Below are 17,441 nucleotides of genomic sequence, written 5' to 3'. Positions count from 1 at the left end.
TAACTACTCTTCTTCTCTCTTCTTCTCTCTCTCTCTCTCTCTCTCTCTCTCCTCCCCCTCCCTCTCTCTCTCTCTCTCTCTCACTAAACGATCGAATTGAAGAGAGATACTGATATGTTCAATTATTTCAAACGGAGCACAGGTGTTAAGTTCAGGGAATGCGCAGTCTATGCTCATTATGTCCACAGGTAACGATCATTACCGAAGTGAGAAGGAACCGCGAATTAATTAACGCACGACATTTCGTAGTAGAGGTGGCCGAGTCTGTGGTTAGATAAACTCTAATTTAAGTGGACGGTCGAAATGTGGATTTCGGAAGGGATCTTTGCATAAAAGGCAGTTAAAACCAAGTGGCTAGCCTCTGCTATCTATTCAGCCAAACCCTTCTCCCATTTTCGTCTTCTGAGCGACTTTATTCAAGATCTCAGCGAAGATTCGTGACGCAACATTCGTAAAAGGGGTAAGAAGTGGCGGAAACGTATGCCTCCTTTCGCTCGACGAACCCAAATGGAAAGAAGCCACGCTACGAAGAACGAATAAGGGTGGGACGTAACAGCGGCGGACGGAAGGCACGCAGAAAAGAGTAGAAAAAGTCCAAAAGTACTCGACGTCGGTAGCGGAGTTTGCGTAAAGGGGTTTAGGTAAATTGAAAATGGAATTAAATTCCCTGGGCACTGCTCCAGAGAGGATACACACGGTATGCCCGAGAGAGGAAAGATGTACTCGTTGTTTCTTTTTTCTTCTTCTCTTTTTTGCTCTTTCTTTTTTTTACTCCTTTTCTTTTTTGCCACCTACCCTGTCATCCACTCACGCCTTCTTCACTCTCTCGTTACGCCTCCGTGTCGTTTCTGTCCGTTCCATCTTTTGGAAGTCATCCACGAACGCGCGATGCGAGTAAGGTACACAACGAGCTCACCCGGTGTAAATGGGCGTACGACGGGCGAAGTGCCGTGTTCTTCCTCTGGTAAATATGCTCGCATAAATATACGTATGTGCTTTCAGCGACGAAATATGCATGAAACTTACGGCGACGCAAAGATAGAACTGCGTGTGAAGGGAAAATATTGAAGAAATCGACATAACATGTCGCACCGTTGCAGTCGCTTGAACGGCGTTAAATCGCGATACCCGCCGACAGAAGAAAATTGCATTGTCGTGTTTACCTGACATAAAACTAAAATTAAGTATATATGCTCGATGTGACATTTTCGAATTACGTAAAATTCATGTTCTCAATGATAAATCATTCTAAAAATCATAAGTGGCCAACACCTTGAATTAACTTAGTGTTGCATGATTTTCCTGCGTTCCGCTTAAACATTCATCTAGTAATAAACTCTTGACTTAAAATGCCAGCATTAAGAAAATCGATGATAGTAGATCCAACATCACGATTAAGCTATAGTCCTTGTTATATTATGCAAGATATCGATCCGCTAAAACCCGTTGAGCAACGATCAATCAAATGGATACGAACCTGACTTACAGCTATAGAAGATACAACACGTTTCCCGTGGCAAATCCTCTAGCAATGTTGAACCCAAGTCCATAATTGAATGCCATATACAGTGACAAGAGATTTCACAGTGAATATTTGAACAGACAATGTGTTTCGCACTTCGCATAGATAGCATAATCTTTTTTCTATGATATTTCAAAATGATATTTCATTCTACTTTTTTTCTTTTGTAGAAACCACAGATATAATAAGAATGGTCTGTACATTCCTATGAAGTTATCACTATCATTTTGGAATAGAAAAAGAACAATTTTGCTGAAATATTAAAAAATTTGAGTAGATACACACATTTGAAAATAATTTTGTTAGACAAAATAATTATGTAAAAATCTGAAATACTCTGTTATCAAAGAAATGGTTATTTAACTCCTTAAGTTAAATAATATTTTGTTATATTTAACTTCCATTTATGTCAAAATATAAATCAATTCATTTAATTTCCATCGTTAGTTTCAAAGTAAACATCAATCATATTAACATGCCCAACGAATAATAAACTAAATTCGTGTTAAATTTGATACATTTTCTTGAGTTAAATTCTATTGTTTTAGCCAAATTAATACAATATTAGCAGGAGTGACAATCTATACTATTTATAGAAATAATTAAAAAAAATAATTCAAATTAAGGATAACTTGACATTATAAATTTAACAATGTAATATATACATACATATAAATTTAACAATGTAAACAATACTGTAAAAAGTCTGACATTCTCTAGCAATATTTTAAACATTGTATATAATTATTTCAATGATCGATCAACAAAATTACTTTTAGATCTACAGATAGTTAAATTTTTAGAAAAAATGATTTTTATTTTGCTGAAATATTTAAAAATTTAGCTAGATATCAAACTAAAAATAATTTCATTAGTCCATCAAAATATGTGTAGAAAACTCAAGTATGATGAGTAATGTTGATATTCTAACAATCAACTTGAGTTTCTTACATAATTATTTTGATTTTTAGTCTAATAAAATTTCTTTTCAAATCTATATCTAGCTAAATTTTTAAATTTTTAAATTATATCTTATATAATCTATAATATAACAATTTTTATAAAAATATATTTTTAGATTATTTTTAAATTACTTCAGCAAATCCTTCCTGATGTGAAAGTTTTTCCTGTGAAAGAGTGAGACAGATTGAATCCCCCCCTCTCTCTCCCCCTCCTCTCCTCTCCCTCTTCCTCTCAAAGAGACATATAAATTTAATTCTTTCTAACAGAGCAAATGTTAAGATCAGGAAATGAATACACTGTCCATACACTGTTAAATTCATAAGGTGAAATTATATTTTCAATTTGAGTTCAATCATTTCTAGAGATTACCATTATTCCTACATAATATGTATTATTAATTTAACTAAAACAGTCGAGTTAAATCAAACTCGAGGGAATATTAAATAGCTTTAAACTTAGTTTATTATTTATTAGTGCATATGTTCATATGGACGTTGTTTACTTCAAACCTAACCACAGAAATGGAGTGATTTACATTTTGGCACATATAGAGATTAAAAATAACACAATGTTATTTACCATAAGGAATTTACTGAAGGAATTGAGTTACTACTATTCTTTTGATTGGTATCTAATAATTGGTATCACAACACCTGTTATGCACCTATTATGTCTCTGGTGTGAACGAAACGTGGCATGATTATTTAAATGAGAGAACTTAAAAATTTATTCGTATTGTTGAGTATAGATAAAGACAGGAAGTGAGAAACAAACACACAACGGGTACTTCGTACCCGACAACTCGATAACGCGATTATTCAATAGGACTATGTAAATTTCGTTAATTGCCGCCTCTTCTCGAGAATTTCGGAAGGTAGTGACAGCCTGACTTCTCTCTGAGAAATTCCTGCTAATTCCGTAGGGACACAAAGCGCTTAAAATTAGTACGAAATGCAGCATGAATAATAATATTACGTGAATAAGAAGACACCTTCGTTAAAGCAACATCACAACTAATAATGGCTTCATGTTTCATCACATTTTAATACTATTCTTACAATAATTGGATGACGAAGGAAGGCAAAGAATTCTTATTCAAAGTGCCAAGATAAATTTTTCCGATAAAATGAAACTGAAAGACATACATGAGTATTGACACACCACTCTGACTGCGTTTATATTATGTCATGGTATATTACAAACATAATTAATCGAGAACCGCTCACAAAATGAGACAAAATAAAAGTAAAATGAATGTGTCACATGTTAATCAATGTCATCATTAACCATCAAAACGCATTAACGCGATTACATACAGTGTAATTTAACCGCGTCGTAATTCGTTTATAGAAATTGGATAACGTGCAAACACGGAGCAAAACTTGTTCGGATTGGATTTTGTATTCCTCATTAAACAACTTGATCGACTATTTATGCAGCAGCCATGCGAATGTTTTAAAATGTAGAGATCACATTATTACTTCGAAAAATGCATTGCGTAAGTAAAAAATTAATCGCGCAGATCGATGAGATTATTAGTAGCCATAATAATCCCATGTTTTATTCATTCTTAACGTGCTAATTTTGTTAGCAAGTTAGTTAATCAATGTAATAATTCCAATTTGATTCAATCAATTTCCAGGATTAATTATACTATAGTTTATAATTTTTGAATAATTTTTAATGTAAGAAAAAATCTGCTATCAGAAAAAATATTTTCTATCAAAATATTTTAAGATATTTTATAATATGTCATTTTTAAAATATAATATGTCAATTTTTAAGATAACGTATAATACTTTAAGTACAACAAGTAAAGCAAGGTGAATATTTCTAGATTTGATAATATTGATAATTGAAAAATGTTATTAGAAGTACTGAATAAAAATATGCTAAGCGTATCAATGATATGCATATGTGAAAATGTGAAATTGATGCAAAATATAAAAAACATATAGAAACAAAAGTTACACACATCGCTTTTCTGATTTATTTTTTAATTTAAATAAAACTTCACCATATTGGAAAAAATTGTCTTTTTATAAAGAATATAAAATAATTAAAATATATAAGGATTTTCAAATATATAATAATCAAAATCTAGAGAGAGAGACTATAAAAATCAAAACGCAATTAGTGGTACGCAAATCATTTACAACAAAGTGTCTTTAATAAAACCTCATGAGTGCAATATATATGGTACCATAATCACAAACGTTTCGGGCTCACTTTGATGATGGCTCAAAGCAGAGCTGAAACGTTCGTAATCACGGTATCACACATTGTACTCATGAGATTTTATCAAAGACACTTCATTTTAATGGTTTGCACACTACTAACTGCGTTTTGACTCTTAAAAAACTTATTTCTAGAATTTGATTATTATTTTATATTTAAGAATCCTTAGATTTTGATCACTTTTTTTTAATCTCAAGCTTTTTTTTCTTATATAGAATTTAATGGAAATATTTTAATAGTAGACTTAAAATACCACGTAGCGTTAAAAATGACCAAAAACAGTTTCCATGTTCTTGGACAAAATCTTGTAAATAATATTATTAAATGATTAAAGGCCGATTCCATCTTTAGATAAACTGTGTGTAATTTATCTATTGGATAAACAAAATAGTAAGAGAGTAAGAACATAAAAGAGTAAAAGAATAAGAAGCTGAAGTTTATCGAAAGGTGGAATAATTCAACTTAAAAGGAGAATATGTAAAAACAGAATTCGTGTCACTTTAATCACTCATAGTGTCAAAATTGGGAAAAAAACATAAAAGATATCTGCGATATTATCAGAAATCATTTTGTATGAAAAAAGATATTGCTAATTACTTTGGAGTCTTGCCAAACGTTCAGCTATGAAGAATATTTTCTATCACATATGTTTTCTGTTACATATATTTGTTATAGAATCACAACGTTTAAATAAGGACACTGTCATAATTAATAAATTAATTAAATTGGCTTAAATTCAACTAAATTACATATATCATACATAATATATATAAATAACTAACAGAAAAGAAAAATTAATCTAGTCATGTTAAAAATTGATATATTACATATATGTATATATTAAAATTCAATTTAAACTAAATTTCCAAAAAATCTATTATTTTGGATAATAATATTTATCCAAATAAATATATAAAAGCCAGTTCTAGTAAAAGATAAATATAAAATGATGTAATGGAAAAAAAATATTGCATATTGTCTTTTATAACTGTATAAATTCATATAGTTAATTTGCATATTACTGGTGCATGTGTACCGTCAGTGCATAAATTAACTAATGTTACGCAAGTTGTTTTTCGCATATCTATCGGATGTTCATTGCAATATGCAGTATATCGCATTACGTATGTCGTTACGTTGAATTAAATCCATTACGCATGCTTAATTATTTTATTAGCAGGCGGTCATAGTAAATGAGATTTGCGAGAGATACTTTCCTGTATATCGTTGAGCGTTCTGTTAGCAGAAAATATACAAAAACAAATTTCTTTTATTTAAAAAGAAGAATCATAATATTTTGTCGCAAACATTATGAATATTTATTTCGAGTTTTATTAGCGGTTCGTTGCACTGCAAATGATCTGCCAACGTGAAAATACGTTGCCACATGATGCAGAGTAAGAAAAACAGGTCCATGTTACTGCCAAAGACTACTCATAAAAATGCAAAAGAGGATGCATAACAGTTCCAATAAACACCCCCTTTAATGAGAAGTGGGTCTAACTTTAGGAAAGTGCCTTTTCGCTCTTAATCGTACTTTGTGGGAAAGTTTTATAAAATTATGGAAAAGTTTGCTCGTAATTATCACCTAGAGACTATACCGTCGTCACTAGCAATCCAATAAATTTATAACCTCTTTAACTAAGTCACAAATCTTTTAAAATTAAGTATTATCGATAAACGAAACATCGCGTAGAAATGCGAGTGTATAGAACTTAATTACCTAAAAAAAAAGTTCTATTGCAAACAAATATTGGGTTAGAATAAAAGATCGTAGCGCTACTTCATTTGTATCACGTATCATATATACATATTTTGTGATTTGTATCATGTATATTTTTAAAAAATTTTGGTATTTATATATATCGATAGAACAAAATTTTAGCTTTAAGAATCTGCTGTTTTGTAAATTACAATACCGTGATTTTTAATCATTAAGAGTTATGAGCAATTAAAATCAAAATACTCGTTTTATTTAATCCGATAATAATAACTAAATAATAAAAAATGTATTATATCAATATTTAAAAAAACAATTTCTTAGGGAAAACTTTAAAGTTTTTATATCAGAAAGTTGAAAATTTTTGCAAGTTTTCTTTAACACGTGATAGGTTTATGAAATGAGAAGAAAATTTCCCATTTTGTCTGGCTCGTAGTATACTATGTATAAAGATTATCTTACAAAAACTCAAGACGTAGCAATCTTTCGAAAATAGAAATTGTAATTTTAAGAAAATTTTAAGCAAATTTCATTCATTGTTAACAAAGTTACAGTTGCTTGAATTTTAAAGTTCGTAACGCTACGAATTTTTTTTTCAACAATACAATAAAGTATAAAAACAAGAAAGAGAAACATTCATAAAATCACAACTGGAAATTTATATCTTTCTTTTATCACCTTACTTTTAGCTGGAAATCAGTAAATTTAGCGCGTCAGATTTATTTTCATTTTTCATGAAAAATCTTCTTATATTTGAACATAATATGGATCAACGTGGAAAATAGGAACAACTTAAAAGTTACATCACGCAGATGAAAACTAACAGGAAAAACTTCGTGAAACACGCAGTATTTATTTATAACATATTCTGAATACAGTCACCTCTGTTTTGCTGCACAGCCGCAGTGTTTTCGCACGATGCATATACAATCCACTCTATGAAGCAGCCATGAAGAAGTCATCCCGTAAGTTTCATAAAAGTTTACGGTACATACGAACTTTTGATCAGAGAATCGATACATGCATATCTTCTTTATTTTGTTATTGTTTAATGTTGAAGGCAAACGATTATTAAAATTCAATTACAAATTTTATTTTATCATTCGTTTTCATGTAATTCATTTCATAATATTTCATATTATCATAATAATTGGAACAAAAGTTCGTGGCGTCACTTCAAAATTCAAACAGCTTTATATTAAAAATGAATAAAATTTAAATTTATTCCAAATTTATTTTAAAACTTAAAATCTCTGTATTATCTCTATCTTATTTTAAAAGATTACTTTTGAGTTTCTGTGAGTCTGATAATATTTACATATAGAAAGCTAGATAAAATGAAAAATTTTCTTCTCATTTCGTGGGCCTGTGTTAAAAAAAAACTTGTAAAAATTTTTGATTTTCTGACGTGAAAGCTTTAAATTCCTTACAAAAATTCCCTATAAAATCTTTTATTTAAATGTTTCTATACACGAATTTTTTCTTAGAGCCATAACTCTCAACGACAAAAATCTTATAATTTTCTCTTAAAATTTACCTTGTAAAATTACTCTTAAAAATATGGTAGTCGTGGGACATCGTATTTTGAGGAATTTTTAATGTAATTCTCTCTCATTTACTTATAAAACTACAATAAAGTATAAAAAAGTATAAAATAAGTTTGATTAATTTTACTGAAGTGCATGGTAAAAACCTTAAAATATTGCATACAGTATCACAACTATCATATTTTTAGGGTAAATTTTAAGAGAAAATTCTTATAAGATTTTTTGTCGTTGAGTTATGGCGAATAAAAATAAATGAACATTTTAACTTTGCTCGAATCTGTTAAAAACTATTTGTTGCTAAATTTTTTTTAAAAAGGAGACATGATACGAATAAAGCAGCGTTACAAACTTTTTTTCAAAGTCAATATTTTATATGATAATATTATTCATGTTATATGTAGAAGAGATTACGCATATTACATTTTTATTCAAATAACCTATAATATTTTTCAAGATGTTAATGAATGAAAAATATCTAACTCCGCTATAGATACGAATATTATTCACTTATACTACTTATTCTTTAAATTTTTCAAGTATTGTGCAGAAGGCCGAGTAATAATATCGACATTCCGGCGGCGTTATTTCGGAAAGAGAATAACAAAAAGCCATGACCGGAATAGAATTTTGAAATATGGGGCCTATTTTATCGCGGACACTGATATAAAAAAAGAAACACTACAGTGTCCTCTTGTTGCCATGAAATATTTGCCGCCGTGGGTTCAACGTGTACGGCCGATAAAACAAAAATCCGATTAAATGCTTTGTTTTCGTCACGCTTTTTTCCGCGCTACGACGCCCGTGTCCTAATTGATTTGCCGAGTAATGGATCAGCCCGCACGTATAACTATTACGAACATCGGGGCGTCGATCAATGACACATACCATTGTGTACAATGTGTAATACATTTCTCTTTATATTCATCAATGTCTTTAATAACGTATTAACTCGAAATCCATTATTATTAAGCTAACAAAAGAAACGTTCGATTTCGAATTTTATCACTCTCTTCTAAAGATAAAGATAGTTAAATCCATAAAGCTTAATGATCCAATATTTCTACAAACATTTTTGATATTATTAGAATATTATGAAACTATAAACTATGAGTGACGTTAAATTATTAAAAGTAATATCAAATATTAATACTAATATAATATTAATATATATTAATACCAATTAGTTAATATTAATTAATATCAAAAAACGTCAATTGTGATTACATTAATTAATCCTTTTGCAATTCCTTTCCATGAGATTAAATGTATTATTTCTAAATTTATTACGTTAATATCTTATACGGGTCGACTGCAAGCAAATGGTAGTCTTTCTGTCTACAATCATATTTATTCCCGTCATTTACAATCTTTTTCATACAGCTAACCTTTTTTCGCTTTCAAAAAGAATTTAAGGTTAGTTTTTAATATCTCTATTACATAACTAAATAATTTTTTAGCTCAAATATTCAAGCCTTTATTTAATAAAAACTTGAGATTTGAGCAAAAATAAAGTGAAATTTGAGAGCGAGATTTTTATGTTGCCAAAAAAGACTCAAATTGTAGACAGAAATATTGTACTGATAACAATTGATATTTTAACACTCTGTGTAGAATTTAAAAAACTTCCGTAACTGCGTTACATCCAATACTAAATTTCACGTATCGCAACGTATTTCGTTATCGATTTTTCCATTACCACAATAGTTTGATTACATTGAGCTTAGCATCGCGCGTTGATGATGCTCAGAGCGTGCACTCACAGACTTGACCAACTTAGGGAACGCCTAAGGTGAAGAGTAATAGACAGGAGGTCGGCAAGCTATGTACGAGGTACTAGAGACAGTGAAGTGTAACACTATGTGTAGAATATAATAACATTATACTGCTAACTAACTTCACCAGTATACTGCCTTCTATATCAACCTTGCTTCCTCGGACGTTTAACATGTAGCCAGTGAGAGTTTTCGCATCAACAAGTAGATAGAAATATACAAGCCTATAAAGTTAGATGAGATAAGAAACAAATGTAATAAGGAACTAACATATATTCCTGGAATCAAGCGAATCAGAACTCTAAGTTAAAACACTGAAAAAATTTTAATAATAATCAAGTTGAGATATGAATCTTTAATGCAATACATTCAATTAAAATTCGGTTAATATGTATAATTATAATTAATTAAATGCTAATTTTACTTTTCTAAATTATTTTATCTTTCTAATTATTATTTTCGTTTATTCTAATTGTTATTTAACTTTCCTAATTAATATCAAACTTTTATTATTATTTTGTTTAAAAATATTGATTAAATATTTTACTAAACTGATGAAAATATTTCTCAGAATTTTTCAAAATTTTGAATAATTTTATAACATTTAAAAAATTGTTCATATAAAAAAAAATTTTTTTATACAAATTGGAATACTTTTTAAAAGTGCTGAAAAAATCTACATTTTTCTAAATTTCTTTTCTAAATTTCTTCATATATATGAAATATTCCAAGATATTTTGAAATATTCCAAAATATCTTATTCTATGATTTCTTCATTATTAAAAACAATGCGATTATATTCGATACAAAAAAGTCAATTTGTTTAGATTAGATTTCTTAATTTTAATTCTCACCACCCATTGTGCATTGCAAGAAAGGCGTTTTTATGGTATAGTTGACTGAATTTTACTTTTGTCTCATGCTATTTTTCACCAACAAAATTTTATAGAAGAAATTATTCAGATTTTATTAAATAATAACGGTTCTCTTAATTTTATTTTTTCTAGTATACAAACAAGAATTAAATTTCATTATAATAATAATGTCAATCTTAAACAAGTAAATCGAGGCAGAATCAATGATCGATATTTTACTGTGCTGCATGTTAAGATCATCTCTAAATCTTCCATCCCGATCGCTGCTGGTATTAATAAAAAAATAGCTTTTACGATTTCCAACATCGTACAGAAATATATCATTCGAAATAAAGATTTTGGATTGCATGTCTCATCAAGAAGTTGTTTACAAGATTTCTTGCCATTACTGTGACGTTATATATGTGGGACAGACTAAACGACATTTAAAAACTAGAATTAATGAACAATGACATTAAACGGACTCCTCTTTGATAATTTCGAATCACTGCTTGAGCTATGATCACAATTTTAAATGGAACATCAAAATTTTAGATAATAAAATTATCATATAATAAAAGATTGATTTCAGAGATGGTGTATATAAAAAAATAACAGCATGATTTAAATAAGCAGAGCGATATCGAATTTCTTTCTGATTTCTATCTCCCAATTTTATAATTATTATTCCCTTCCTAATCTTAACGCTTCCCCCTTCCTTTCTCTCTATCTCTAACTTCACGTTCTTTCCCCTTCTTTTTTACTTGCTTAACTTGTAGTTGCCTTGTATTCTTATTATTGTTAAAAGAATTTTCTCTTTTTGGTGGCGGTGAACAGTTTTTCTAATTTTTGATATGTATTGTGAATTTGTGTAATTAGGAATATTGTGAATTTATGTAATTGTATATTTTGAACTTCTAGTTTTCAGACTTAAGATGTGACTGTAAATTAATTTGTTAGACTAATTTTTTAATAATATAACAATTTTTAATAATATAATAATTTCAATCTTGGAATAATTAATATCTATCGACCTTTGTAAGTCAAAACGACAATCTAATAATGTGTACAGTTACAATGAGGCATTTTTTAATTGTCATAATTTATCAGCTTTAATTATTGGAAGGATTGACATAATATGTACGGTAAAGATTGAAGATGTTTTAGAATAGTTAAGTACGCATTTATATGTTACGCATTTGTACGTTACTGAAGATGATTCGATAAGGATCAAAACGTTTATAGATTACATGTATTAGATTTTGATGAATTTTAATTGTCAACAACTATTATCCGGTTTGTGACTCATAGCCTTATATTAAAATTTTTTATGATTTCTGATAAATTTTATAAAATTTGCAAAAGTTTAAAGTGTTTTTTCAGAAATTACAGAATACAATCTTAAAAATTTTAGAATATTTCAGAATTCGTGCACACAAAAAACAACTAACAATGAGAAAGAATGTAGACTTTCTCGATATTTCTGAAAAGCGTCCAATTTGTACAAAAAAATTCTGAAAAAAATGTTCACCAAAAGTATATTTAGGTTTAGTAACTATTCTCAAACTTTCTTTTTTTTTAGTGAAGAGTGAAATAATAAATTTAGCATTACAATTATAGTTATTACCTACAATTATAGTTATTTCGCGAAGGTTATAAATAGCATGAAGTTTGATTACTTTATACTATATATACTTCTTCCCTATATCATCTACGGAACACTTGCGAAAACTTGCGAAACTTGTTTTCAGGATATAGCGACCGTAACTTGCAAGATACGATGATACAGTCTTTTCATAATGGTTCACAAACGAGGAAAGCCTGCATGCCATTATAGGATCCAGCGAGCCAGTAATCACGATAGACGACGATGTGATCGAACGTTGTTTATTTGCAGCGCTGCATTTGACACGTTCGGTTTAACGATCTCGCAAAACCGTCTACCAGGGGTAATCAAAGGGTAATAGAATGCACTCAATAAATTGCGCACGCATTCTACACGCTGTCCTAATTCCCGCATTATGCTATGTCGTTTGTGTGTATTTGCCCGCAAAACAAATAAATAATTGTTATATCTTACATGATCTATCCAACGTCTGATTAAAAAAATGTAACATTGAATGAATGAAAGAATGTAATTTTACTTATAAATGTTAACAAAATTTTTAGAAAATTATTTGAATCCTCGTTTAATACTTTCGTAAATTTTTTGGAACTATAAAATTTCATGAAAAAATCAAATATTAAGGATTATGTGTCATAATTCAAAGAATAGAAAATATAAAAATTTCATACATTGTTTTATTATTCTATATATCTATATAAAATTTTTTTATACAATTCTTATTTAAAGTTATTTAAATAAGAATTGTATAAAAAAATTGTATAATTAAAATTTATTTAATTAATTTTTTGTCTATCTTGATTCTTATGTAAAATCACATTTTGTAGTATATAATTACAATTTGATAAGGTCATAACATTATAAATTAAATTAAATTAGTTATATGTACTAATAAAACTCTAATAAATATTCGTGTAAAAGTTCATTTGGAGCTACTTATTCGTTTAAAAGTTATTTATCTAAAATTACAGTAAAATATGGTCACTTCGCTACATAAAGCCATTATAAGCCAAATCATTTATTTTACTTTTTGCAGGGCGTATTTATGACAAAAATTTGTTAGCTGATATTAAGCCAGCAACATATAATACATATTTTCTTGTATTTTAGTATTTTAGTAAATTACTAAAAATCCTGCATTCAGTGTAATGTAATTCTAATAATTTATTATTATAAAATGCAAGCAATTATGCAATGTGCATCGATGACTTTAGCTAATATTGACTTTTTAAAAACAAATTTTTTTTTTTATAAAGTCAGAAATTCAAAAATGTAAGTGGTAACCCCGCAAATACAATAGAGTAAGCCTTAAGAAATTGATCAATCATAGTCGAATGTAAAAAGAATAATGAAGAATCGACTATGATTGGTCAATTCCTAAGGCTACTATTGTGTAAAGGCTTACTATTGTGTTTGCGAGATAAGGGAATTGGTAAGATAATAACCTTACGTTTTCTATTGTGTTTGGCTGATTCGCTTATTGCTTACGTCTTACTATCTTACGTGTACATAAGTGGGCTTTATGTTATAATATTTTTAGCAAATTTTATACAACCAAAACATACTTAAAAGTAACGAAAGCATCTTGCAATTCGCTTACGTTATGTTTATAGATATAATTTTAATTTATAAATGCTATCTTAAATGTCATCAAAATTTTTAGAAAGCTCTGTTTCAATTATCGTCTAATACTTTCACAAATTTCAAAAACATATAAAAAAGACAATGTGTTCTATTAAAGATGACGAAATATTTTTTGTGCAGACCTAATGCGTGAATATCAATTTTCGTTCTGATTTTTATTGTAAAAATTAAATTGTTATTTCATTTATAAAATTGTTTTTCAAAAAAAAAATATCGAAATAATGTTGGTCAAACATTTAAAAATTTTAATTAACAACTTGAAAAAATAAATTTGTTACTTAATCAAATATTTTTTACTAATTATATTTATTATAAAATAATATTATATACAAGGCGTTTTTTTCAATTATTCTAAAATAAAATTCCAGCTAATTTCAATTAATCGGCCTAATTTCTGCTAATGGTATTTGTGACCCGATTTGTATTTAAAGTTTTGTATGTTTTATTCAAAAGCCGCTGCTTGCGTTTAACACAAGCAATGAGCTCGTTCATTATGTCCGGCCCACTATAATCGAGTGTTTTCGAGGATGATTAAATTGTCAATAGTTCACCTGATACCTCGCATTCTTTATTTCAGACTTAATATCGATATCGTTATTTTTCATAGATCGCATTATTATCAAGTTATTATCGTGTAAATTGTGAAGCGTGTGACGTAAACTAACTAATCATAGGAAAAACGAAGCAGGTATAGCAAATAGCGAGACAAAGAGACTATATTGCGCTACGTTTGAGAAAATTTTCAAAATTGTTTTATCGATGAACCGCTGATTGAAAAAAAAAACCGTTCTACGAAACCGACACCATCAAATACTGTCTAAAGCGCTGTTTGAAATTCATGAATGCTGTCATATCTATATCCAATTAGGTCACATACGCCCAGAAGCCGCCGCAATTGTTGACCGTCGCTCGAGAACTTTAATAGAAGCCTTTCAAAATTCACCGGACGTACCATTCTTTATCGAGGCAATTTAGAGTGCCTATGCAGTTTGCATAAACTATCGAATTCTCGTTGACTAAATTACCAGAATGTTAACTAGCTATATTTAAGCACCGTGCTACACATCAAACAGATAATATACATAACGTAACGACGAATTCAGATCAAAGCCGATAATTACAAATTAATATTTAATAATGTATCACCGAAATTACATTGCATCACATTTAAGATCTCACACTATCCTAATATTATGTCGTCTATTGCTTACCTGATGCCACCACGAGTCGTGTCGTAATTTAACGTACGAGATCCGTGTCGCCACGTGACATAGCCAGTGGGTTGCGGTATATTGCTGACTACACACTTCAGCTCTATTGTACTACCTGCTTTGTAGAACTTGTCACCAGCCGTAGCACCATGCTCATCCACAATCTCCACCTTCGGCACTACACAGAAATTTATTAAATCTATTTATTACATCAGAAATTTATTAAATTTACATAAAAAGGATAGTTTTGCTGACGTAGATAAAAATTTAGCTGGATGCAGATCTGAAAGTAATTTTGTTGGATCAAAAATAATTATATAAAGCGCTTAAACTGGTTGCTAGAATGTTAACATTTTTTGCAACACTGCACTAAGAAAAAGATACTTAAAAATTTATTTGTAAAACATATATTTCACTGAAATAAATCTTTACTTAAATAAACGGCGAATTAAAGTTTTAGTCTTAGCAAATAATGTATTTTATTTTTTTATAATTAACAAAATATATTTCACACAGAAATGTGTTTTATTATCGTAATTGAATTAACTAATAAATATCAAAGAAAACGTAATATTTCTATTTCGCAATACATTCTACATTTTTTTCTCAGTGTGTTTATTATGCTTAAGATTTCTACGTAATCATTTTGATGGTTCAAGAAAATTATTTTCAGATCTGCATCCAGCCAAATTTTTAGGTACTTCAGCAAAATCGTTCTTTTCGTTAAATTTCGTATGCACACTTTAGTAGAAAAATGATTGGATTTAAAAACGACATCGGAAACAAATAGGAGAATTTTTAGAAGAATTAGGGAATTTAAAAAATTTTTTTTTATCTTTTTAAATCGGATCTAGTAAAGCTGCTATTTAATAGCGCTTTTCAACTTATTCAGGGAACGCGTTCCAGCGAATTGCTGATTCGATAGTAAATAAATGCTAACGCGCTCATAGATTGAGCGATCTCACTTTTGTAAGTGCTCAACTCGAGATCAAAGTGGCACGGCATCATTGGATGCGCGGGCAAATGAAGCTTCGAGATCGAATGGAAGCAAGCATTAGTTGCGGTTTCTAAGCGAAGTCGCGCTTAATTACTGTCGTAAAGCAACGGGAAATCGTTGCTTTTCCTTTTAGTGTCCGTCGCTCGTGTTTCGATCACGTAGCGATATATACGTCCGATTGAGCTTCGGAAATTTACTTCGTTCAGGGATTTTCGCATTCGCCACGAAACATCTATTTCAAATCGCAAGCAAATAAAAGGGAGAGTAAATACCAGTTTCGTGATAATCGTGAATAATGTCGTGAGCTTATTAAACAGGAATTATCTTCCTCATAACACGTCTTCTCATAACACATCTTTACTCGACAATTTTCATTCAAGTTATAGCTAACATATAATATAGATAATAAGTGTACGATTAATTGTATCAAGTATGGTGTTACAGAGATAAGAGCTTTAGCAAACAAACCGCGGCGTGAGCTATCTATAATCAACTATACGATGGAACAAACAACGAACCGTTTCGATGCAAACAAAGAAAAATAAGGCAGAAAAATTTGAAATTGAAATTGAAAAAGAGGGAAATGTAGAATGGCAAAAATAAACGATTTTTTTAAATTTATTTAATCATCAATGAATTTTTTAATCATATGAAATAATAAGACAAAGTGCTCTCTTATCATATTTTCTCCACGAGAAGCAATCCCAGTTTCTCCCGGAGAAAGAAAGAAAAGGAAAAAGAAGATAATGATACGAAGAATACGGGAAGACGAGGAACAGCAGAGTGACAATTGCCGCAAGGAAAATGAACGAACTATAAATACGAGGCGAACAATCGAGGAAGCCTTTGACCTCGTGACGCCAGCTAATCAAAGCCTTGGCAGACTGATTCCGTATTGCACTCGCTCCTACTGCTCTCGTCCTTCCTGCCGCCGACCAAACAATGCCTGACAACGGCAAACTTTCGAAACGTCCATTTAGGAAAAACTCCATTTGCACCCAAATGAAGGCCACTAACTGATCGTGCGCCCGTGTCTCTTTTCTTCCCTACAATTCAACGCTTCGCTCGCGACCCAATGTCGTCGCTTGCTATTCTGTATCACTCGGACAACACGCTCACGTCGTTATAGTCACCAATGAGCAACAGAGCAACCTCGCCCGCACCCAACCGACGCAGCTGTATGCGTTAACTATCCGCTATTGTGCCCCTCGTCATTACTAACCGCTTTTCTATCCTCCTTTTTCCACCACGAAACTCGGAACGCCCGTTGGGAAACAAAAACCAACCCGTTAGAGCAGACTGAAAAGCAAAGACAAAGAGTACCAACATTTTTTCTCTCTCTCTCTCTT

At 30.1% G+C, this 17,441-nt stretch overlaps 1 protein-coding gene across 1 annotated transcript in view; it reads right to left on the bottom strand.

Moving 5' to 3' along the window:
* Positions 1-17,441, bottom strand: part of LOC105624854 (peroxidasin-like) — a 180,981-nt gene that overhangs the window by 61,328 nt on the left and 102,212 nt on the right. Inside the window, 1 exon segment of the mRNA XM_012206206.1 lies at positions 15,096-15,273. Coding sequence (XP_012061596.1) covers positions 15,096-15,273 — 178 coding nt within the window.

The sequence above is a fragment of the Atta cephalotes genome (genome assembly GCF_000143395.1).
Source record: "Atta cephalotes unplaced genomic scaffold scaffold00091, whole genome shotgun sequence".
Taxonomy (NCBI): Eukaryota; Metazoa; Arthropoda; class Insecta; order Hymenoptera; family Formicidae; genus Atta; species Atta cephalotes.
This window is presented reverse-complemented; position numbering and strand designations above follow the sequence as displayed.